At 38.8% G+C, this 25461-nt stretch overlaps 2 protein-coding genes across 5 annotated transcripts in view; one reads left to right on the top strand and one right to left on the bottom strand.

Moving 5' to 3' along the window:
• Positions 1-243: 243 nt before the first annotated feature.
• On the bottom strand, positions 244-19594 carry cers6 (ceramide synthase 6). Of its 3 annotated transcripts, none has more exons than XM_068329011.1 (11): positions 19510-19594; positions 16463-16568; positions 16228-16358; positions 12235-12292; positions 10583-10633; positions 10391-10483; positions 7274-7402; positions 6887-6993; positions 2878-3034; positions 2692-2715; positions 244-1181 (listed from the first exon to the last, which is right to left on the bottom strand). In XM_068329011.1, exons 2-11 carry the CDS (start codon positions 16544-16546, stop codon positions 1023-1025), a joined length of 993 nt encoding a protein of 330 aa, XP_068185112.1. In that variant the 5' UTR covers positions 16547-16568; positions 19510-19594; the 3' UTR covers positions 244-1022. The 3 variants fall into 3 exon arrangements, with proteins under 3 accessions (XP_068185112.1, XP_068185110.1, XP_068185111.1); XM_068329009.1 differs by lacking the exon at positions 19510-19594 and adding an exon at positions 17472-18860; XM_068329010.1 differs by lacking the exons at positions 2692-2715; positions 19510-19594 and adding an exon at positions 17472-18864.
• stk39 (serine threonine kinase 39) overlaps positions 18995-25461 on the top strand; it is a 20683-nt gene continuing 14216 nt past the window's right edge. The window contains exons 1-10 of one of the 2 annotated variants that reach the window (XM_068329007.1): positions 18995-19415; positions 21605-21717; positions 21872-21980; positions 22537-22675; positions 23307-23362; positions 23801-23910; positions 24017-24118; positions 24315-24448; positions 24584-24632; positions 25255-25320. In XM_068329007.1, the coding sequence (XP_068185108.1) occupies positions 19118-19415; positions 21605-21717; positions 21872-21980; positions 22537-22675; positions 23307-23362; positions 23801-23910; positions 24017-24118; positions 24315-24448; positions 24584-24632; positions 25255-25320 (1176 nt within the window). In that variant the 5' untranslated portion in view covers positions 18995-19117. The remainder of the gene's footprint in view (positions 19416-21604; positions 21718-21871; positions 21981-22536; positions 22676-23306; positions 23363-23800; positions 23911-24016; positions 24119-24314; positions 24449-24583; positions 24633-25254; positions 25321-25461) is intronic. The other variant, XM_068329008.1, reaches the window with a different exon arrangement.

Here is a 25461-nt window from a genome sequence, read left to right as displayed (position 1 = left end):
CCATCAATCCATCTTCTTTTAGACGAGACAATTACCTCATCTACAACCATTTAATCCAGTTTGCTGGTTACGGGTTTGTTCCAAGTTAATCCCAGGTGGTTTTGGGTGAAAGATGGTACACTATGGTTGAGACGCCAGCTCACTGTAGGGCTCATTTTAAGTCACTATGACATTTTCCCTAACGTTAACACCTTTTCCTGATTGAATGTTTTGCAATGAGCAAGCCCACACGTACTTGCAGTATTCATGTACTTTTTATTGAATAATTCAAACAACTCATGTTTGCCTTATTAGAGGGCGAAAATGGTCTTTAATGAAATACTTCCCAGAAATGTACCAGAATACTTAACAAAATGCTTTAATAAGGAATACAGCCTCTAGCCATACCTGATGCACACACACACACACACACATGTAATACTGTTATTAATCTGAGTGAAAAATGGATTTCAAAGAGTGAGTGAACTTCAGATGTTTTGGCATTTCTTTGGGGGTGTAGCATTAAAAAGTAATCCTGGGGTCTTTGTATATTCATTTTCAAGACATGGCATGTGAAAAAAAAAAAAACAGCTGTTGTTCAGTATCATTTCATCTTGAACACTGACGTTAAAGAATAACAGATGTCCAGCAATAATCTGCAAACAAATTTGTAAAAAAATAAATAACATAATAAGACATAAGAAAAATCACACCCCCAGTATGCCAGACAATGGTGTTAAGGTAGCATGCTTACACCATAAAGTGGAATGTTTTCATTCATTGGCTAAACGGGAGTGTTTCAGCATGTCACTGAGTGCAGTTTGATGCAAATATACTGTATAGATAAAGAGACGAAATCGCGCAAAGAAATTTGGGAACAACTCAAACTGATAAATTGCATTCACATAAATCTATTAAGAACCTCCAGTACCAGTTGTTCAATGTTGTTCATGTGTCCACCATACACTCAAAGCAAACACACACACACACTGATTAATGGATGGTGTCTGTCGTATGGCTCCAGTGTTGTGACATCAGCTTGGTCAGTGTTCGTCAGGATAGGGGCCTCCTGTTAGGTAGCCGTTAGTCCCATGATTTTTGTTGGTGCCGTTGGTGGTGCTGCTGTGGTCCTTCTGATTGAGGGGGGGGCTGTCGTCCTCATCAGAACTGGACTCAATGTCGCTGTGGTCGTCTTTAGACACCTAAACACATGAAGTGGGATGAAATGCTCTCATTTAAATTCAAACAGCCATGATGTGTTTGAAAACCCAGATGCTTATGTACAAACATAAAATCATTTAGAGTGCAGTTATCGTTTGTGAGTAACACACATTTAACAATGAATAATTAATAATGTATCTTAATTGAAGCATTATTACTTAGTCTGTGCAGAAAAATAATAGAAAATTGTCATAGTTTTATTAAAAGAAACAGACTTTTCAGAACAGCAGCAATCTCATATTTCAGAAAATCTGTGATAACCTTACAGTTCTCAATTAAATTTTGACAATCCATTTACCAATTTATCATTGATTTACTGACACAAGACAACATGAAGTATAATATTACGGCAGCGTAGAGCTGCCACACAAAGAAAATAAAAACCGGGACGTATCACATTATTTCGTGATACGTATCTCGGAATTTCGTGATAGTATCACGTAATTTTGTGATACGTATCTCGTTATTTTGTGATACGTATCACGAAATAACGTGATACGACTTTTTAAAGTGGTTTCATTTACTGTCTGCTGGCCATCAGTAAATCATGGCTCCTTTACATGATGCCATTGAATTATATTTCATGCTTGGCTTGAGACATGGTGAGATTTTACAGTTATTGGGCTCCGTGGATGACATTTATATAAAGATGCGTACCCTAAGACGACACTTGAAAAAGATGGGGCTATACCGGAGGAAAAACGAGTCGGACCCTCTTGAGGGTCGTTCCTCATTGATGAGCTGGAGGGACACGGCCGGCTGCATGGATACAAGCTCCATCATGTCAACATAACATTCATTCATTCATTCATTCATTCATCTTCTAAACCGCTTAATCCGCAAACGCAGGTCGCGGGTCAACATAACATTTTATCACGAAATAACGTGATACTATCACGAAATTCCGAGATACGTATCACGAAATTCCGAGATATGTATCACGAAATTCCGAGATACGTATCACGAAATTCCGAGATACGTATCACGAAATTCCGAGATACTATCACGAAATTCCGAGATACTATCACGAAATTCCGAGATACGTATCACGAAATAACGTGATACGTCCCGGTTTTTATTTTCTTGGTGTGGCAGCTCTACGCTTCCGTATAATATAACATATCAAGAGCCTTTTTTTTTTTTTTAACCTTTTCCAGAGTTTGGTCATAGACCCACCCAAGTGTGTGACAAACTGAACTAGCACAAAATGCTACTGTGAGCTATCTGATCTACAATATGTTTAATCATTACATGTATGAGTGTACAAAAGTTTGTGTTGCTAAGAAAACCATAAAATATTTTATAAGGCAACTGAAAATCTTAACATTAGGGCACTCTCTTAGAACAATGAGCATCTTTACAAACTTGAATGGTAACGGATTAAAATTTATTGGGATAAAATTGGAACTGTGGCTGACTGATAGTCGTGATTATATTGAATGCGAATGATTAGATGGCTTTTAGTGATGTGTTCACCTTAAGTATACTCACATGTAAAGGATTCCATTTTCCTACCTTGAAGGTTGCAGGTTAGCAAAAAGAACAGACACAGAAATTAAGAAGATGCTATTAAAAAGACTCCACAGTACTTATTTATGTACAAATGATAAAACACTCAATAATGGAACAGTTATGAATGGTAAGAAGTTAAATAGGAAGCAGATGATGGTGACTGACCTTTCCTTTGGAGATGGCTCGGCATGCTGTCTTCACTATGAGGTAGGACCAGAACGAGTGAAGGAGCTGCAACAGGATCAAGAGCAGGTTGAAGACCCACCAGGACGGGTAGGGCCCGACAATCTCCCAACTCTCGAACAAGGTAGTATTTAAAACCCTTGCAATGTGACAGAAAGGGAGGGATAATTACCATGTCATGTTTCATTAGAACAAGACACAAGGCATGAGTGCACGTCCTCCTAGTGAGGATATTACTGGACATCCTGAGGATGAGGAGTGTGTAACCAAAGCCAAGCAGACCGCCATGGAAAGAAACGAGACAGAATGTGGTCTGGAGCTGCTTCTCTCATGAAACATGAGGGGCCTAAACCAAAAACTGTGAGTCCGCACAAAGAAATACAAATGCACTCTTCCTCAGACTAATAAAGCCATTGTATGTACAGACAATATTCTGTGGTTATAAACTACGGTCAGTAATTGTAGAATGACACACATGCATTAACCTCACTGGCTATAAATAGACGTCTGTTTGCATAGCAATAGTTGACAGACATTTTACAGACCATTGTGTACACTGAAATAGATGGAGTGGATCCATCATTTTGGTTTTCTCTTGCTTAGGTTTTCAAGAAACCCGAGGACAGTGATCTTTATATTCCACAGCAATGCATTTAATATTGGAATTTAGATTCAGGGCTAGATTAAATTCAGATGAATTTTTAGGTGTGAAATTTAGTTTGTACTTCTAGTTAGTAATGCAGTCCTTTATGTCTGTGAATATGTGACTCTTAATTTACATTCCATTAACAGAGTTTTACATTTCACACATTGTTCTTTTTCTTTAAACACCATCCAACATGTGAAGACAAAACATGTTTCCCTTGTTCTGCATTTACAGCTGGTTTAATCATCCTAACAAACACAGTAGGCCTCCTGAGAGCAATTAAATGCATAATATATACTCAACAAAACTATAAACGCAACACTTTTGTTTTTGCTCCCATTTTTCATGAGATGGACTTAAAGATCTAATTCATTCCAGATACACAATATTACCATTTCTCTCAAACATTGTTCACAAATCTGTCTAAATGTGTGATAGTGAGCACTTCTGCATTGCTGAGATAATCCATCCCACTTCAAAGGTGAGCCACATCAAGATGCTGATCTGACATCATGATTAGTGCACAGGTGTACCTTATACTGCCCACAATAAAAGGCCTCTCTGAAATGTGCAGATTTGTCTCACAGCAAAATGCCACAAATGCCACAAGCATTGAGGGAGCGTGTAATTGGCATGTTGACAGCAGGAATGTCAACCAGATCTGTTGCTCGTGCATTGGATGTTCATTTCTCCACCATAAGCCGTCTCCAAAGGCGTTTCAGAGAATATGGCAGTACATCCAACCAGCCTCTCAACCGCAGACCACGTGTAACCACACCAGCCCAGGACCTCCACATCCAGCAGGTTCACCTCCCAGATCGTCTGAGACCAGCCACTCAGACAGCTGCTGAAACCATTGGTTTGCATAACCAAACAATTTCTGCACAAACTGTCAGAAACCGTCTCAGGGAAGCTCAACTGCATGCTCGTCGTCCTCATCGGGGTCTTAACCTGACTCCAGATCGTCGCCGTAACAGACTGGAGTGGGCAAATGCTCACATTCGATGGCGTCTGCCACGTTAGAGAGGTGTTCTCTTCACGGATGAATCTCGGTTTACATTGTTCAGGGCAGATGGCAGACAAAGTGTGTGGCGTTGTTTGGGTGAGCGCTTTACTGATGTCAATGTTGTGGATCGAGTGGCCCGTGGTGGTGGGGTTATGGTATGGGCAGGCATCTGTTATGGACGAAGAACACTGGTGCATTTTATTGATGGCATTTTGAATGCACAGAGATACCGTGATGAGATCCTGAGGCCCATTGTTGTGCCATACATCCATGAACATCACATCATGTTTCAACAAGATAATGCACGGACCCATGTCGCAGGGATCTGTACACAATTCCTGGAAGCAGAAATTGTCCCAGTTCTTGCATGGCCAGCATACTCACCGGACATGTCACCCATTGAGCATGTTTGGGATGTGCTTGACCGGCGTATACGACAGCGTGTACCAGTTCCCACTAATATCCAGCAACTTTGCACAGCCATTGAGGAGGAGTGGACCAACATTCCACAGGCCACAATTGACAATCTGATAAACTCTATGCGAAGAAGATGTGTTGCACTGCATGAGGCAAATAGTGGTCTCACCAGATACTGAATGTTTCCGAGTCCCCAGACCCCCAATAAAGCAAAAAAAAAAACAAACCCCTGCACATTTCAGGGTGGTCTTTTATTGTGGGCAGTATAAGGTACACCTGTGCACTAATCATGATGTCAGATCAGCATCTTGATGTGGCTCACCTTTGAGGTGGGATGGATTATCTCAGCAAAGCAGAAGTGCTCACTATCACACATTTACAGTACATTTGAACAATATTTGAGAGAAATGGTAATATTGTGTATCTGGAATGAATTATAGATCTTTTAGTCCATCTCATGAAAAATGGTAGCAAAAACAAAAGTGTTGCATTTATATTTTTGTTGAGTGTATATTCAAAGGGAAGCATCTTCTTTTCCTTTTACATTAAAATTCACATGAACGACTTTGTTCTTGTAACTCAAGAAGATTTATGCAAAATGATGGTCTTCCATTTTCAGACTAAATAATAATGCAGAGTAAAAACACCACTCAAACATATTCAGCAGAGTCAAACTCATGAAGAAAACTTTCAAAATTGGTATATTTTATGATTTACTAACACGTTTTTCAAAATGCAATCCTAATAGCATGTGATCCATTACTGTGCAGCACCTGGCTTCATGTGACAGGTGATCAAAATTTCTAGGAAGTGTATCAAATTTATCCTTGAAAAAATTCTTACAAATAGCTTTCTGTGAATCATCCCCCCAGATACTGGAGCCATGGCAACAGCTTTACAGTAGCGACAGCTTTACTGGTGCTGTGGTGGGGGCTGACTAAAAATGTAGGGTGGGATCATCACATTACAAGAAACAAAGCCAGAGAGGTCTGAGGTGTGGTGTTAGATGTTTCATGGAAGAGCTGAATCTATGTTGTATTTCACAAAAGCTCCTCTCAGAATAAGCTTCATCATTAAAGACAGCAACCATGGATCCAGTGCCAAAAATAGCCTTTCTGTACTGATCAATAATCACTGGTATCTGAAAGCAACTGCAACTGAAGACTGTAATCATACCATTAAAAGTGTGATGGTCAGTGCTGGATGCAAGATGATTACTGTGCACATTCTCTAGAACTAAAATGGATTTGTGTCCAAACACAATTAAAATGTAGCTTTCAGCATCTACTGTAATTAGGTGTACATTAATTAGATGACTTGGTAAAAGCAGATATTAAAGAAAAAAAATTAACATTTAAAAGGAGCTCTCCTGTCTTTTTTGATTAACTGGATAGGACTTAATATACTTGTAGTGCAGTTCAGACATTATTCACTCATTTGTTTTCTTCATGAGCCATTTTTGCCTTCTGTCCACTCAGGCACATGTTTTCTCTTCTCATCACCACAGTATACTTACCAATAGACTAAAAATCAACACCACAAAATGATAAATTATGAGTGGGGAAGCCTTTGATGTGCTAAACAATCATGAGAAACTCTAGGCACCATTTTAATCATAAAGCAATAACCATAATGATCTCCTTTCACTTGTTGATTTAGTTTGGCTTGCTCTGGGAGGTGAAAGCTGCTGTATCCATAGAAACTATTACTTAGCAACAAAATTCAGAGATGTGTCTCAACTGCAAACTATAAGCACTGTGATCGCCATGGTATGTCAAATTTAAAAAGCTGTAGCACGAGCTTTGAAAGTCTCTGGTCGCCTTTATGGACTGCACAGTGTTCCAGCGACACGATAACAGTGCAGTCAGCCATAAAAGATGCTAACCAGGGTACACAGGAAACGGAATACCAGAAAGCCTTACCAGACAGGGTAAACTCCAAGCCTGGAACTCATGAAGAGAATTGCAAACATTGCAAAGAGGAGGTTGCAGAGTATTTGACATTTGGCATAGTTGGCCATCTTGGCAGCCTTGGTAGAAAAGAAAAACAGTCATTAATACAATCTAGAACTATTTCTGACAAAATAACATTTAAAAAGCTTTTAATTTCAATATCACTGTGGCAATATCTAAACTATATCAAAACCCAAATATACTCGTATAATATAGTCAAGGACAAGGATGTAATGTACACGATGGATGGACTGCAGTTAAAATTAGATAATGGTAAATAGCATATCAGCTCCAAATACCTCACCCACACATCAAATCATCCGCCCATCTGTAATCAGTGCTCTTGCACATTCTCACCTCTATCAGCACGTCAGCGCCATCATGGAGACACATGACCAGAGTTCCAACTCGAGCCATGTTGTTCACATAGGAAAAGGTGATGAGAGAGATTGTTGCCACATGATGCAGAAACATGATCAGGAAATCCTGGGGATACATTTTGCAAGAGAAAAATCACAATCCTGGAAAAACTGTCAGAGTCATTGTGTCATAAACCAGAAATTTCAGTGCAGTTCAGACATGTGTGATAAACTGAAAGTGAATTACGACTGCTGTGTGCACAGGCAGAGTTGTGTGTGTTCATTGCCAATACTGAGAAATGTCTAAAAGGTTCCTGACAACAAAAAATCTGAATATGTGGAACTGTTGCGCAACACAACGGTGCTTATGTTCAAAACACCGTTGTCATAACCTTGAATTATGCTTTTCATCAGCTTGTGTGGATTATTGTCCTTGAACATAAATTAAAGTCTATTGGGGAGATGTGTTTGTGATACATCAATGAATGGTATGAATGAATGGTATGACTAGAAAAGATACGGACAGTTCTGACAATGACAAATCATTATGTGCACACTGTGAGTAACATTGATGAACAATGCCCTGTTGAAATGTGTTCATCTACTATATCTGTTCGTGTAGTCTCCATCAGAGGCCTGTGTTTAAAATGCAGTACCACCATGAACATAACAATTTCCCAGTTTGCGATCATTGAAGTATATCTAATCTAATAGGAATGAAGGAAGACGTACTTAAATCAAAAGAAACACCTATAAAGTCTACTAAAAGTTCTAATAACAGAAGTAATGAATTTCACTTTCTTCATGACAGGTATACTCTTACGTCCTAGCTGTTCTTCATGATGAGTGATGCATATGTGAAAATATAGTTGCTGTCTAAACTTTTAAGGATTCTACATACACATATTGGTAATTATGTTTATATATTATGTTTATATACACTTAACTTATCAATATAAACTCTTAAACTGTAAATCAACTAGCAGTGATTAATTATTGTACCATTTCTGCCATAATGTTATTCATGCTTCTTTTCCCATGCCTCTCTAACTTCATCTGGACTGTTATCAAGGCATTAATGAGACAGCCCCCACCACAGCAGACCTTTCTGCAATGAATGTGTGAAAGGGAGGACGCTGCTCTGTGTTCTCACAGTGACAGTAATCACTGTGGAACTGTGACTTCCTGGGGAAGAATCAACATTCATGAAATACACGACACTGACAAGCTCCAGTGACCAAACCTAAATCATTACTTAGCTGTTTGAGGCCAGTGCCCATAGAGAAGTTACTGAAGTAACTGAGTAATCCTACTTAGAGTAGTACCCTCACCTGGACTTGGCTTTCTGTATATCAGCTGCTAGACTGATTGAATTTTTTAAAATTTACATATGACTAGTGGACAAGCGTGTACTTATTTGGAATAAACTCGACTGTGTTTTTTTGCTGGCATCTGAATTATTTGGCATTACAGTTAACTCTGCCAAGGAGTTGTCAACGTTGGATTGTTTGTATGGTAGCAGGATTACCGAAAAACAAGCAGTAAATCAACAGATTTTGTAAGTGGCTCAGATCATCATTCAGATTGTTTAAAATGATTCTTTACATTTACTATTACAGGACACGAAAATTTTAATATTGTTTCTAACATTGTTGATAACACCTACAAAAAACCCCCAGAAAAAAATCTGACTTTGATATAAGTAATATTTCAGATCAGGTGCTCCAGAATGCTTAAACCTATAGGACTCAAGGATACTGTGAGATACAAATAATAATGACACAGTCTTGTACTAAAATTAGATTATAGCTGAATATTCAGACATTATTTGAAAGTGATGAAAAGTCTTTGTTTTTCCATTGGAAATCACAGTCCAGCAGAAATGAGGATCAGTTAATTATGAGCCAAAAGGTGAAATTTGATTGGAGCCCCAAGCGACTAAATATGTAAACAGTTGGCATGTCTCAGCAGTCCTTGCTTAAGATACTGATATGTCTCAGCTCAAAGCACTCAGAACTAATCCAAGTGGTAAAAGAATGAGGATGACATCAGAAAGAACAGTAGTGATGCCAGGTGCAGAATGAAAGCGAGGAAAGAGTGTGCGGGGAGAACATACTGGAATTGGCAGGGGATGCAGAGGACCTCCTCAGTGCAGTACTGTGCATGAAAAAAACTGAAAGGAAAAACAAAAACACAACATGCCAACAGTCAACAAAGAGATGACAGAGTGAAGGCATACACAGCATGGCATCATGGGAGCTGCTGTGAGTGCCGTGAGTGAAGTGCGCTAGGGAAGAGCTGGGGACAGACCGGAGACAGGAGTAAGATCATGGCTGGAAAGCATGCAAACTGTTGCTATATGCATAGCAAAAAAAAAAAAAAGATGATGAATGACTGGTCATTGTTTCTTACCAATTTGTACAAACTGATACTGACTTTCAGTTCCTACAAAAACTGATCACTGAAATCTATGTTATGTTTAACTGGCTAAGACATACTAATGGCATAAATGACTAATAAACTACAGTACTTCCATTTCCGATTGTAACTGGAGGAATTCTTACCTATAAATTACAGTATATGAATAAAATCATGAAATACATTATAGACTACTTGGTCCCTTACAGTAAATGTCTGTACAATATAGGAGCATTGTTTGAGGTCATCACATAGGGGACTGCAAAAGTGCAATAACTTTAAGAGCATATTACTCACAAGCTGACATTTCAACACCAATAGTCGGAGAAATCCTGAAGCAGTTTTCATGAAGAATGAGGAAATCCAATTCATGAGTGTACAAAAACTTTTAATCCTCCGTGCAGTGTTTTATTTCTCACATCAGTGAGAACTCATTTAGGTGGAAAGCAAATGTTCGCCAGCAAATAGCCTTATTATTATAGAGTGATGGTGACAGTAAAAATAATAGGAGCGATAATGATGTCTTCTGTGAGACAGCACTACTTATAATGCCATAAATAGAACACACTTTTCTAGTTTCAACACAAAAAAGCTGAATAAAGGAGTGGCTTTTTGTCTGGAAGTAGATCATTTGAGATACATTCAATGATCTGTGCTACTGTAGACGTACGACGTACAGTGCGACTGTCATGCCTACCTTCCTCCTGATGTCTGTGAACTGGGAAAAAAGTAACGACAGGTAGAACGACAGCTCCAGTATATAGTAGTAATGAATGTCCACATTCAATGGCTGCATAAACACAAAAAGCAGAAAGGTTAAAAACACTTAAGCAATGACAGTCATTTTTTCTGTGGAAATATTATTGTATGTGCTGAAATAAGACTTTACCTGGTAAGGGTAGTTGTACCAGCACTCTTTAGTGTTCCAAAGCCATGGTGTCTGAAGAAAAAAAAAAAATTAAAACCAATATGAAACAACCAACGTACAACTAATAGCATGTTGAAATGCATCAATCAATCATCATCATAAAGCTGTGAGTGCCAAAGTTTTGTGCAGGACAACGGAATTCACAGTAAATTACTACTCCAGGAATAACAATGAGTCATACGTCAAAGACTTCATTTTTTTTGTACCTATGAACTTTTGTTTCAGTATATAATATTTAATAAAATCCTTAAAGCATTTGACTAAAGCTCAGTTCAATAGTTCTAATACAACACAATGATGTGACCACAGTCTAACATATCTGTCAGTTAATGGACTTGAATTTAAATTACATTTATTTCATATAAAATACTGAATGTAATATCAAGCAGGATTTTTATTTTACATTTTAACAGAAGCTAAAGGTCTACAACATGGTGAGTTAGTTAAATATTCTGCATCCAGACCTTCACTATTCATAAATCCCACTGAGACACAAGCCTGCAGCGAAGATTCCCGGGGAATGAAGTCATTTCACAAAGTGCTTTGTCATGCAACCTGCATCTTTCACAGATTTAAAAAAAAAATTATTCAGAGACCTGTCTGGTAAATACATACATTTGCATGTCATGAATATATGTATGAAATATTTTGATCTCCAGTGGTTAAAATACATATGCTGTGCATAATTACAGGTATGCAAGACAATAGAGAGATGGTTATTCATCTGCATTGGTTACATCTGATGAGGCATCATCACACACCAGTCTTAAACCTACACAGTCGGTGTTCAATGTGATGTACAGGTAAAATTATGTTGGCTGTCACATGCTCGTGGATAAATTTGGTCAAATTCCTGAAGAGTTTAAAATACTAAATAATAACAACATTTCTGACTTGTAAAATATCTATTGTAAAATATGACAACTTCATTGTGGGGTACCAATCATGTGGCATTCATTCAAAACTGAGAATGTCTGACACCAACAGTCCAAGTGGAATCTTAAAAGTCAAACGTGAATTATTGGGATCAGAAAAAAATATGCCATATTTTAGCTTAGCACTTGAAGTCCCTGTGAAGGTACAGGCACTGCATAACAGTATGTAGAGATGTTAATGGAACCACTTCATCCACCACACATCCATGTATATCCTGTAATTGCTTTAATTTAAAAGACAAAATATCTGCTAACAGATCACTGCCTTTATCTAGTATGACACCAGATTTATGAACAACTGCTTTCTGCAGTTGTCACAATCAAAAACAAGAAACCATGACCTAACAGTGAAAAAATAGAGATTACTATTTAATGAATGCCATTATTTAACACAGAGTATTTTTTATCTGCCTCAGTGAACTTCATGAAAGATCCATTATTAATGAGCCCTTGCTGACATTACTGTTAGGCTCTAACACTATTTCCCTAATAAAACTAGTTCTACAACCAGCGCATCTATTTCACTTGTGCACCTCAGGATAGGGCACAAACCTATTAGGAAGCCACAAGATTTTCATGTGTCTCCATGGCTACAGGGAATGGCTTCAGAATTCAGCGAGACACGCTACCATTGACAGTCATGACATGAGGCTGGTGCTATTTGAAGTATGCTCTCACCTTTTTCAGGAAACGCACTCCATAAGTGAATATGTACAGGTAAAATGTAAATCGCCACCTGAAAGAAAGACAATAACAGAATGAATGTAAATTCCAAAATGAATTAAGCTTCATCATTTGACATTTCTTTTTTGGATATAATTGGAAAAACCTATGCCTAACGATTCAAATAATAATAAATAAAAGAAGCAAAGTGCATCCCAATCTGAAGTCATACAACTCAGGTAGATCTGGAAATACAAAGATACTACTATGTACAGCATATTGTGTTTCAGTCATGCCTGTAAGTAGATATCTGAAGTAGTGACAGGTCCTCTTACTTCAAAACACCTGCAGTCTAGGGCTGCTTGCTGAAAATGGGACATGGTGAGTGTCACATTGTTGAGGTACAAGGGCAAAGATAAGATGCTGACACTGCTGTCTCAGGGATCTACGATTTGCTGAAGATGCACATAAATTCCCCCCAGATGACATTCAGCAACAGTGTCTAAGGATTTAGGACTGGCTGACAAGCAGGACCCATTTTCACAAAACTGCTGAAGATACATGAGATTAACTGTCTATGTTTTGGCAAATTCATTCTCAGGACTTGAAAGAGAGGAGTTGAAGGAGAGACCCCCTGCAGAGCGTCATTCAGCTGTCACTGCATTTTAAATATTAGCAAACAGATTAAACATTTTACAATGTGAAAGTCTCATGAAAAAAAAACAACTGAAAAAACCGGATGGATTACCCCCATGACTGTCACAGAAACCGCATAGCCTGTCAAGTGAGATGAACATTGCATGTTTTAAACGCTGGGCCGATTGGTTCTTCCAACTGGCCGTAAAACAAACACATTTTGACAGGCAAAACCCCGAAACCAAATGTGTTGTCAACATCAAAAAATGAGAGCAGTTTAAATCCAAATCATCTTCTCAGCCCTGTCACATCCAGCAGAGCCAGTCCTATTATGTAGATATTTGTTCAAGACAGTCCGCTTGTTTCCATAATGAATGGAGAGATGATTAAAAGATCATTAGTAGCTGCTCTCTGTAAGTGATCAATAGTATTATAAAACAAAATTAAAACGGACAAGCCTACCTGGTTTACTGCAAAGATGTGTGCAACTGGTCCAGCAAGCCTACTTCAGCTTCTTTCTTAGTGTTTATTTGTTGTTATATATGTTATTTCTCTCTGACACTGAACGGCAGTGTAAACCCAGTCAGATAAACCTCCCATGAGTGTGAGTGTGTCTCTGCTATATATAGAATCTATTTTAATTTATATATCTTCTATACTAAACTCAGGCTCAGACCATTTCTTATTTACAATACTTTTCTAAAAAGTTTTCATGACGGTTGACGGTCGACAACTGAAATGCAAATTGAATTATGCTGGAATTAATTACATTGCTTATTTGTTTCATATGCTGTCATAGCAGCGAGCTAATTAAACTCTACATTAATTAGTGCAGGTTAGTGAATGAGTTACATTTATGAGTTGTGATAAACACTTTATTAACTGTGGATGATATAACTCTTGAAAGTGTTACAGTACATAGACAAACACTCTTCAGCAATGGTGAAAGCATGCTTAGACATTACTGAATCATTCATGATATCCAGTAAGACCATGGGTTTTAACCAGGGTCAGGTAACTAATAACTGATGACTATGAAAGTTTGGGAAAAGCATCACTGAAGGAGGAGAAAACATTGTGGGAAGAAAACTAATTTAAATCAGGCAGGCGCTGAGCTGACGAATAACAAACGATAAAAAGCAGCTCATGTAATTGCAGTTTTTGTGCCGGTCCAGGTAGCTAGACTGAGGAGCTGCAGGGGGATGTATTTACAATACTCCAAATAACAACTATTCATGAAGCTTTATCTTTGATCAGTTGTGCAAAAGTGTTGATGCATTTATTCCCTTTTTCCTAGCTGTCACCTCATCAGTCAATGTGTCAAATCTGGTTTGTCAAATTGAACCGATAGCTGAATATTTAGGTTATATCTTATTTGTCCTACCTGTACTAAAATATATTAACAACAATTTGTTATGGTTCTGGGTAGTGTTGTTCTGGGTTGTTTCTAGACTGTCTCAGTGTGATATCCTTACTGTGACATCATAGCAGAAAATGACCTCATCTGTCTGAAAAAAAAAAAAGTGCAATTTAGCTTCTCCAGAGCCAGAGCTATTGTTTTACCCTCTTTCACGCTCATTGGCAAACGACTGCAGCGTCCTAGTTAACCTTATGTTGGTCAAACCTCTTATCTATTTCTTATCAATTTATATTTTCTTCATTAAACTGAGAAAAAAGCTGAGCAATAAAAGAGACGAAAAGATACAAGATCATCAATATGTAGAGATAATGAGATAATGCAAATATCTATGCCTCTACAAAGTTACATCTGGATCCACCAATAGTGATCGAAGGTAGAGCCCCCTAGAAAACTACCCAGGAAAAATGCTTGTCTACAGTAAATGAGTCACTTAGTCTCACTTTGGGACTTTATATCTAATTAATTCTTCTGAACACAAAGACTGATTCTACTACGGCTAAAAAAAAATACTGCCTCTATCCAGCGATATCCCATTTGTCTCCAATTATTTTTAGCCATGAGTGAAAAACATGAAACACTAGAAAAAGTTTAGTCTCTGTTCGAAAGCCAGAGGTCCCTGTAGTTTTCTTTTGACCAAAAATAAACTCTGAAGCTTTTCCAAACTTTTTTTTTTTTTTGCTGTACGTCTTAGTAAAGGCAGTTGGTAGCAATAGCTGGTAAACAGACTGCATCTGGAGTCTTCATTAGTAATAGACCAAATGTGTCTGCTTTGTACTCTCTGTCTAATGAAAAACTAAACAGATAAACCATCCCAACGATTGAGAGACAAAAGGCGCTATCAGTCTGCAACAGCCGTGCATAAGGGCCTAATTAGAGAAGCGACTGCTGAAGACGGCGTGTGTTTGAAGAACTGCACCGTCAGCAAACCTGGCCAAAATACAACATGTTGTCTACAGTCAGTTACGCTGTACGTAGAAAACAGCTTTGGTATAGAGGTTGCTTTGACAAAATCCAGCTCAGCATAATCAAATTGCTCACACATATCCCAGAGGAGCACAAATCCACTTCTACGCCTTTATAAGAAAGCTGTTTGGCTTTTGATTTCTGTTAGAAGTTTCTCCAGGAGTCCGGCGGGTCTGATCAGCCTGAGCGAACAGCAGCCTGAAGTGGATCAGAGGACGTGAGGCTCCCTGTGCATCAAACTGCCAGACTGGCTGCGCTGGTGTCAGACATGACTTTACTCTGACAGCGACACTCGCTCGCTGGACTTTAACATCGCACTGCAAAGGACTCCCTGATGGGGAATGCTCTAGCGCAGATTAGCTGGTTCTCTCCTGCAGCCTGAGTGGGTTTATTGTTTCGCACTGGGACACATTTGATGATTATCCCCCAGCAACATCAGTATCCATTCAGCAATCTAATAAGCCATGTAATAGTCACTGAAAATTAAATATTGCAGAACCATGAATATACTTCTTCTTGCATAATATTAATGGACAAATGAAATATTTATTAAAATCTTTAATTAATTAATCTAGAAAAAAATGAGCATAATGAAAAATCTGAAATATCCACATATAAAAGTATATCATTTGTGGATGAGTGCTTTTAAACTGGCAGAGAATGTTCTTTAATTTACAGAAAAAATAAAAATGCACCTGCAGGAACATAAGAAGTGTTTGGATGAAGTTACAAATGACACTCCTGTCAACAGTGTTGTTTTTGAGAGGCAATACAGCGCAGCCAATTCAAATCAGTCCTCATGCAATCAGTCAACAATACACGAGCCAACATTGACACAGACATTATTTTCATAGTCTCTGATCACCAACCAAACCCAGGAAAAAATACAAATCTCCGAAAATTCATCTTCCCAAACTTGAATTTTATGACATGGAGAGAAAACGTCTGTGCAACTACATTAGAAAAGCAAGGTGTGGCATCTGCCTTACATGCTTTCACAGAACCGGGCCAGGGTGCTGGGCTTCTCCTGGTTGCGGCGCTGTCTGAACCAACGCTGTATGGTCCGGACATCCCAGTCGAGCTGCTTGGACAGGCCTTCCAGCCTTTTCTCATCTGGGTGCTGGCAATACCAACACAAAAACATACATAAGGTGCAAATTTGACTAAGAAACAAGTGTTGAGATGAAACACAGCAAAACAAAACAATGACTAGGAATGCACCACCTTGGTTATAGCAGTGAAAACCTTCTCTAGGATGGCGTTGGGTTGTGCTTTTTGAGGCCCGTTGGCTTGGATCTTCAGGCCCATGGCACATGGTCTTGCAATAAACCTGCAATTAAAATATCAGTACAGCCTTCTAGATCAATAGAAGCAACACCATTGAGGTGAATTAAAGGGTTTATGGTTTGAGACACCCGATCACTAAAAATTCTTGTCTCATCACTTTCTTTTATTCAACCAGGACATGAAAAGGCTTTGTGATGATCATCATTGATTTTCTCCATGTCATCCTGAGGGAGATGCTTTCTGGTATAAACTAAAGATTTTACATATCAACGCAAGGAAAATGTGAAGAAATGCAGTCCATTTATGAGAGGCAGAAATAACCACTTAACAAATCAGCTACAGTCTGGAACAACTGGTGGTTAAACGTCAGCAGTGATAGGATTAAAATTAAAGCTAAGAATTCAATGCAAATAAATATTTAATCCGTTGGGATGCAGTATCTCCCGGGTTTATGACTACTTAAATTTGATGCTGCACTCTCTCACTTTATTGCAAAAACATACCATATTACCAGGACTACATTGTTAACATGAGAGCAATTATTCACTCTACTTTGACAAGAGTCTCTTGATCCACATGAACAAAATGCTGTAATGCAATATGCACCATCAGTAGAGATTTATTGGAGCCGGTTTATTAAAACGAGCCCTGCTAAAAAAAAATCCACGTTTTAATCTAAGGAGACGGTGACTGGATTTGGGTCAAGTACGGTAACTTGGACTGTGTGTGCGCGCAGGCATCAAATGCAGGCAGCGCGTAATGCTGCAGGCCTGCAGAGAGGAGGATTATCAGCCCTGGTGATTTGTAGGCAAACCAGATAAAATGCCATTGTTCGGGTAACAGACTGCCTAACACGGACAGTGCGCTGCATCATCCACAGGATTATCTGATCGACACAACAAACGGCGTCACGGCCACCCGGATTATCGCGTGTGTTCAGACCAACCTTTCGAAAACCAGCCGGACCATGAAGATGCAGAAGGCTAAAGGACACGCTAGATAGAGATCCTCGGCTTGCGGGAACGTTGCCTCGTCTGTGTTTTTTAAGTCAGCCCAGGTCACATTATGTGGAAGCCAGAACCTCTCGTTCCAGAACCACGCCAAAATACCGGCCATCTCCGCGCTGCAGACACCGTGACCGGGATGAAAGACAAATCGATGGCCCGCTGGATGTTTCTCCCAGCGACCTGTGCGTTCAGACTCGGCTGGTGAAGAGATGTCCGTGCAGTGATCGCCGTCCGTTCGTCTCCCCTGTGCCGCTCCAGTGTAGGGAAGTAGCCTCAATCAGCTCCTCCGCAAGTGATTGGTGCGTTCAAGTGCCATGCAATCTAATGCTGCAGCGCGTAAGCAAGGTGAACGGGTTATAGATAGATAGATAGATAGATATACTTTATTAATCCCGGAGGAAATACTCCTGAACTGACGGTAGAAAAAGAGATGACCTATATTTTGCATGTTATTTGTGCTGTTTCGTATGCATTTCTGTGGATAGTATGACGGGAATCCCTAGAATAAACTGCTGTCACATGACGTGTTACTTTAAAAAACAGAAATTTTATCAAAATATACCAAAGTGGTGTTCTGGCAATTTTTGTGAAATTTAAGTTTATATAAATGTAGCAAAATTTAGACACGTGGTTTTAAGACGCTATGGTTGTCAAAGTCTGCCCCCTACTGACAGCTGTGATGTGTTAATCTGAAAAATTGACCTGAAAAACATTCTGAACTTCAGTCATATCACATTTTCTTTTCTTTTTTTTTTTTTTTTTAATAAACTTGCTGTCTTGATTACTTTTCCCACTGGAGCTGGAGATGTTTAAGTTCGTATTTGAATTATTTCTGACCAAAAAAAAGGGTCCATTTCTTATTATATATTCAGCCCTCTGTATGTCTGTCTGATTTCCCCCCCCAGTTGCTTCTGGAGCCTGGTTAGATATGTAGCTTTTCCAACACTGAAGAAAATCTGCATTACTTTGATAATTTAAAAAAAATAATTGTCCACCAGTGCTAACAAAACAGTATATCCCTAGTAAAAGGAGCTTGACTGAAATGGCCCACATCAAAACTGAAAATGTCCACATTCCGCATGACTTAAGATGCTCACGTTGTTCTCAAAGAGCAAAAACAAACCGACTGACGTCTGAGTCCCATATGAGACAAGATCAGATTTCGACCACTGGTAGCAGTTCGAACTTGGGCCCGACAGGCATCACACGACACATTACAACAACGTGGTGGCGCCCTCTGCTGGCCACTACCCGTGACGGCACATACGGATCTGAACAGCGTGTGACAATAAATCGTCACACAAAGTGCAGTACTATCAGATTATGCAGCAGTTAAATCGATTTCACAGGCAATTAAAAAAAAAAAAAAGAACGTCCAGACTTCACTTTGACACAGGAATTGTTAATATCATGATAAAAATCACGACTAAAAGAATCCCCCAGAACGTGTTAAGACTTTGTGAAACGTCATATACTGATTTAACGGACGTCTTTCTGCGTCTGTAGAACAGCATTGTGGTCCAGTCATGTGTCAGCGCTGTTGTAATATTCGTGCGCGTGTGCACGAGCTCGCGCGCGCGCGCACATGTGCGGTCCGTTATTTTCCGGGTTGCGCTCATCGCTAGCGGTAGCTGCTGCTCTTCAGCTGCCAGCTGACGCTCGAACCGAGGAGGAGGAGAGGTCAAATTTGACCGTCACTCGCTCTGTCAGTGTCCGTCCGTCTCTTCGGAGAGAGAGGTCGCTAACTAGCAGACTCATCATCATCATCATCATCATCATGGCGGATCAAAGCGAATCTCCGCTTCCTACCCACCACCCGCAACCAGCGCTGACAACCAGCTGGCCAATTACCAGGGAGTCGTACGAGCTGCAGGAAGTCATAGGTTAGTACCGGGGAGGAGATGGTGAAGGATGGGAGCGACGCGTTATCTCACTGCGGAGGGTTATCAGATGTGAATGGCGGTGATGAGGGCCTACCGGCTTTTTCAGACGCGCGAGCCTCCCGCAATGCTTTGTAATGCGGATGTTAACAAGGACATCCAGGAACTACCGGTCTAAGCCTGACTGGGTGACTGACGGAACACGAACGGAGCAAATACGCGTTACTCCACAGCATGGGGATGTCACATCCTCCCAGGCGTTGTGGTGCCAGTCCTGCTACACCATGTTACGGCACGTGTTCAGATTATTAGCCATAACTAAAATCACAGATGCTCTCTGTGAGTAAATCCCACGACACGTTGCAGGTATATTGTTTGTGATGACGTGTAAACAAGAGTTTGATTACTATCACATCATCTCAAGTATTCAGCTACTTATGTAACATCTGCTCAACTCAGCTCAGAGGCTTTTTAATAACAGTATAATAAACAAATTCAGGATTTTACAAGATATGCTATTCAAAGTTTATACCAAGGGACAAAAAAAAATAGCATCAATTGAAACTTTATGTAAACTTTGTATGATAAAAATGAATAAACTTAATAAGGCAAGAATGAGAATAATAGAAACCAGAATAATTTCTCAGATTAATTTTGTAGAAGAAGTGCATCAACATGCAAGGCAATATGCAAGTGTGTTTCATGCATGTTGTCTTTATAGTACAATAGTGAAATGCTAAAAATGATGATTGAACTTTTTAAATGATCTTTTAAAATACTATGAGAGTTGAATTCATTGAAATCCTCCTAAGTTCTGTATGGAAATAATGTTCCAAAATTTTAAAATCTCAGAATCCCTGATGATCTTACAGTGTTTCTAGGAAACTCAACTAAACCAGCAGCAGATAAGTATTCTTGAAAGCAAATGCTGAACAAGGAAACTGGATTATTCTAGAAAAAGCACTGTAGGATTATTAACTTTAGTGCAACAATACGTAAGTGTATTTGAAAAGGAAGAGTCTTAACTGTTATGCAGAAATTGTTATCATTGCATTAATTAAGAAAATATCCGTTTTAGTTTCTCAGAGTTATAGACTGACACTATATATGTGTGTGTGTGTGTGTGTGTGTGTGTGTGTGTGTGTGTGTGTGTGTACGTGTGTGTGTGTGTGTGTGTGTGTGCATTTGTTGTCCAGCCAACAGATTAAAATTAAAAGACATTCAATTTTCAATCACACCAGACAAAACAATCAAGAAATTCTCATATTTGAGAACCAGGAAGGAAAAATATTTCTGACTTTGACTTTGTTTTTTATTACTGATAAAATACAAACAAACTTATCATAATGGTAGGAGATTAAGACTGACAAATTCATTTCATTGACTCTCACAGTAAACACTGATCAAAGTCAGTGGATTTATGAATGATCTTGGAGTTATTAAGCATTGTTTATAAGTAATTCATGTGTCTCATGTATGATCTGGTTTGGTTTATCCTTGCAGGAAAATATTGTACATTTATTGCATAATTATCTGTCCCGACCCTATTCTTGTTTTGAAGGTTATGTGTGTCCCTGCCTTTGGTAACAGCATGCTCAATTCAGGATTGCCTTGAAAGCTTTCATTTAAGAAAAAAGAGAAGAATTATTATGAGTGAAAATAGGTGAAAATCTTGAACTTACTATAAAAGAGCGAAAGGAAGTTCCCTGAATATGTTTGCCAAATGCATGCACTGTGCAGATGAGCGGACAGGTCCTATCTTTACTGATAAGAGGGGAGCACAGCTGTGCGCTGCTGACTGAGATGAGTTGTTGGGACTCCCCCTCTCTATTCTCATAATCAACTGGGAAACAGTCTAAACTCATGTGTTCCCTACCTCTCCTTATCTGTTGCTAACAGTTGTATGCAAAGCTATACGCTGTGTGTGTCACTGCTTCTCGGTTTGAGCACCAGTTGACATGACCTGATTTGTATTAAATTAAACATGTCATGGTGAGGGGAAAAAAATGCTACACTAAAATCCAATGATGTCATTTCACTACTTTAGTATGCATGTATTTAGGCACTGAAGCAAGACAATAACCATGACCTCACCGAGTGATAGTTGTATAGTGTTGTCTCCTGGCAGCGTGCTGAGTCCATTCCTGCTCCTGTACCTGTTCTTACTGGCTCTCTCCTGGCTGTCATTCCAGGTAGTGGGGCCACAGCTGTCGTACAGGCTGCTCTCTGTAACCCCAGACAGGAACGTGTCGCCATAAAGAGAATAAACCTGGAAAAATGCCAGACCAGCATGGATGAGTTATTGGTGAGTAAAATAGATGTCTGGGTCTCTTGTGTGCATTTATAATGCTCCCTAATGCCTCTGATCAGAGATATTGTCAAGGACATGCATTTAAAAAAATCACTGAAACTATATCCATTGTTAACCTTTTTGAAATGTTACGTTTCTCTCACAATAGAAAGAAATCCAAGCAATGAGCCAGTGTAACCATCCCAATGTTGTCACCTACTACACCTCGTTTGTTGTGAAAGATGAGCTGTGGTTGGTCATGAAGCTTCTGAGCGGAGGTGAGATTCAGCTGCAGGAGAAAAACTACATCTGTCTCACTAACAATGCATGAATACGTGACAGAGTTACTTATGATCTGCCACTAATCATAGCTTCTTTCTTATGCTGACCTTGTCTATAGTTTTGCATGTCTCACAGGATATTTTATTATTTATTACTGACTAAATAAATAAGTATTTATTTTGTTTCTGAAAGGCACAATTGGTCAAAAAACAAGTTTAAATTTTTTTTTAAAGTGTATTTTCTTAATTTGTCTTGTTTAATATATTCCAACAGATATTACAGTGAACATTTCCCATTAAAATCCTTAAAAAAGATCTTTTGAACATTTGGAAAATACTATTTGAAAATACCTGCAAGGAAGGAAGGAATTACTCACTCTAAAATACTGAATGTAGTGTTTCACAGTTTAAAGGACTACAAGCAATAAATAGATATAGCAATGATTTGTGCCTGCTGAACATATTGATCATGTAATGCAGCTGATTTGTTCCTCTTATGACCTTGTGAACATTTAACTGAATACTTGTACAGTATATCGTTTTCTATTTTTAGGCTCCATGCTGGATATAATTAAGCACACAAGCAAAGAACAGGACAGAAATCAGGCGCTAGATGAACCTATAATCGCTACGATATTGAAAGAAGTCCTGGAGGGCCTCGACTATCTGCACAGAAACGGACAGATTCACCGGTAACACATCTGAATTTGATTTATTATCATGATTACGGACAGTTTTTATGTTCTCTCCATGTCTGTGTGGGTTCTCTATGGGCTTTCTGGCTCCCTTCCAACACCAAAAACTTTCAACAAGTGAAGTGGTCACTCCAAATTGTCCATAGTTATGAGAGTGAATGGGTGTTTCTCTGTCTATGTGTAGCCCTGCAGTAAACTGGCGACTTGTCCAGGGTATACCCAGCCCTCGCCTGATGTCAGCTGGGATAGGCCCCAGCATCATCCGTGACCTGAATTAGGATAAACAGATGAAAATGAGACATGATCATCTCATGATAAAGAAGACAAACCCGTTGTCGTGATTAAAACTCTTCCCATTGAGAAATTACTTGACACTCACTGAAAGATTTTTGGGATAAAAGACTTGAGTTCATCTTTACAGAAAATGTGAAATCAAAGTCGGTCACATGTATCGACCAACTGGCAGTGCATTTGTTGCATTCTGTTAAGTTCCTGCATTTCAAGGTCACAGAGAGTCACGCTGAGCCCACATCAGCCCCGGGGCTGTGAGGCTCACGTGGATAGAAGAATCGATGCTGCTCCACATGACTTTGCTTTTTGTCTGAGTTTATGTTTTTGTTGACCTCAGGGATGTGAAGGCTGGGAATATACTCCTGGGAGAAGATGGTTCTGTTCAGATTGCAGGTGTGTTGAACAGAGCACTGCGCTTGTACCTCATAACACTCACAATTTTATTTAAAGAATGAATGAATGAAGTTAAAAATATTTATGCCCCAAAGATGATACCATATTCACAAGCTGTATGAAATTGTCAGGGCATGATGTTTTCCAGTGAAGGTTGGATCGTTTGCACCATTAAATGAATAACTGATCAATTTGTGTAAAGAAAGCTAAAAATAATCTCTATCAGATTTGGACTTTTATGATGTTGGTGAAAAATGTGATGAATTAATATCTGATATTAAACAAACTTTAATATCCCCTCTGCAGTACTGACCTGTCACAATTTTTGTGATCCATCACAACAAATAAACCTGATTTATTGATGAATAAATAAATCATGAATGTTGTTTAGCATATTCTTGATTGTTCCTCTTTATTCTGCCTTATCTGTATCTTCAGATTTCGGAGTGAGTGCTTTCCTCGCCACGGGCGGCGATATGACGAGAAATAAAGTAAGAAAGACCTTTGTCGGCACGCCATGCTGGATGGCGCCCGAGGTAATGGAACAGGTGAGTCCGTTTCTGTCCTCAGTAAGTCTTGAATGCAGCCTCAACATGACTCATAAGTTTGTAAGTGCATTTAAGAACATAGACTGCTGTCATTTTATATCCTCAGGTTCGAGGTTATGATTTCAAAGCAGATATTTGGAGTTTTGGAATTACAGCCATTGAGTTAGCAACAGGCTCTGCACCCTATCACCGCTACCCTCCCATGAAGGTGAGTTTTCTGGATGTTTTTTAATACCACAGATTGCAGCCAAGCTGGTTTTGTAGATTTTTTTAGGTTTCATTGTTAACAAAAAACTTACGGAGAGGACATCTTTTTACCTGCTGCTTTTTGCTATAATTGGGAAAATAGTCAATTGTTGCGGATGTGAAAGTGATTTTGACCACTTTCTTTTCTGCTGTCTCAGGTTTTAATGCTCACCTTACAGAATGATCCTCCAACTCTAGACACGGGTGTGGAGGACAAAGAACTGTTAAAAAAATATGGCAAGTCTCTTAGAAAGCTTATAACCATGTGCCTTCAGAAGGATCCTGCAAAAAGGTTAGCACCGCATACATGAGCTGAATATTTCAGTGAGAAATGCTGTTCCAAGTTGTGATCAATGAAAGATATGTGGTAAATATTCAGTGTTGCTTAGCAATATTTTTTTAACAATCAGATTTTTTTCTTTGCCAGGCCTACAGCTGCAGAGCTTTTGAAGTGCAAATTCTTCCAGAAAGCCAAGGTATTTTTCATCTGATATAGCAGACTTACTTTCCTTTTATTTTTGATATTATCTTCATGTTTTCATTAGTTTTTGATGGTTATGCTTACATTAAAAAACGTACAGTTTTAAAGGTCCACAAGGATACTGACCGTATACAGGTCACCACTGCAGAAATGATGAAAACATATAAAAAGGAAAAACAACAGAAAAAACTGAAAATGTTGATCTTTGCCTGATTTGGTTCAATATTCACATCAATGTCTTTGTTTTTGATTCTTCTGCAACACATGGATTAAATCTCTCTGGACATTTTTAAAATTAAAATTTATGTAATGATAACTTACATGTGTCCTGATGTGGATATTTTGAATATTAAATACCCAAATGTATAAAGATTCCAAAATAAAACTTGTAGGTAAGTGAATTAATCTCAACATTACCAGTTTAATCCAGCCATATAAATAAACCTGATAATGTTTTGGCATTATGACCTTTATTAGAGCATGTTGTGATTTATCCATCCTCCTGGGGGTTAGAATACTTATCTCAGCAGAGTTTGTAAATTGATTTCATAACACTGTCACATCATAGGATTCTATACTAAATAATGTTTTGTCATTTATTGATTTCCCTTCTGCAGAACAAAGAATATTTGATGGAAAAGCTTTTGTGTTGTGCACCAAAGATTTCCCAGAGAGCCAAGAAGGTAAATTTACACATGTTCCTGGTGAAATTACTGGACAGAATATTACAGATTACTCCCTGTCAACATAACATGAATTCTGACTTTCTTCAACACTTCAAACACTTAATGCGCTGATCTTTTGTATAATTTCAAACCTCATGG

This window comes from Antennarius striatus, chromosome 12 (assembly GCF_040054535.1).
Source record: "Antennarius striatus isolate MH-2024 chromosome 12, ASM4005453v1, whole genome shotgun sequence".
In the NCBI taxonomy this organism is placed as follows: domain Eukaryota; kingdom Metazoa; phylum Chordata; class Actinopteri; order Lophiiformes; family Antennariidae; genus Antennarius; species Antennarius striatus.
Note: the sequence above shows the minus strand (reverse complement) of the source record. Positions and strands in the feature narration are given on the sequence as shown.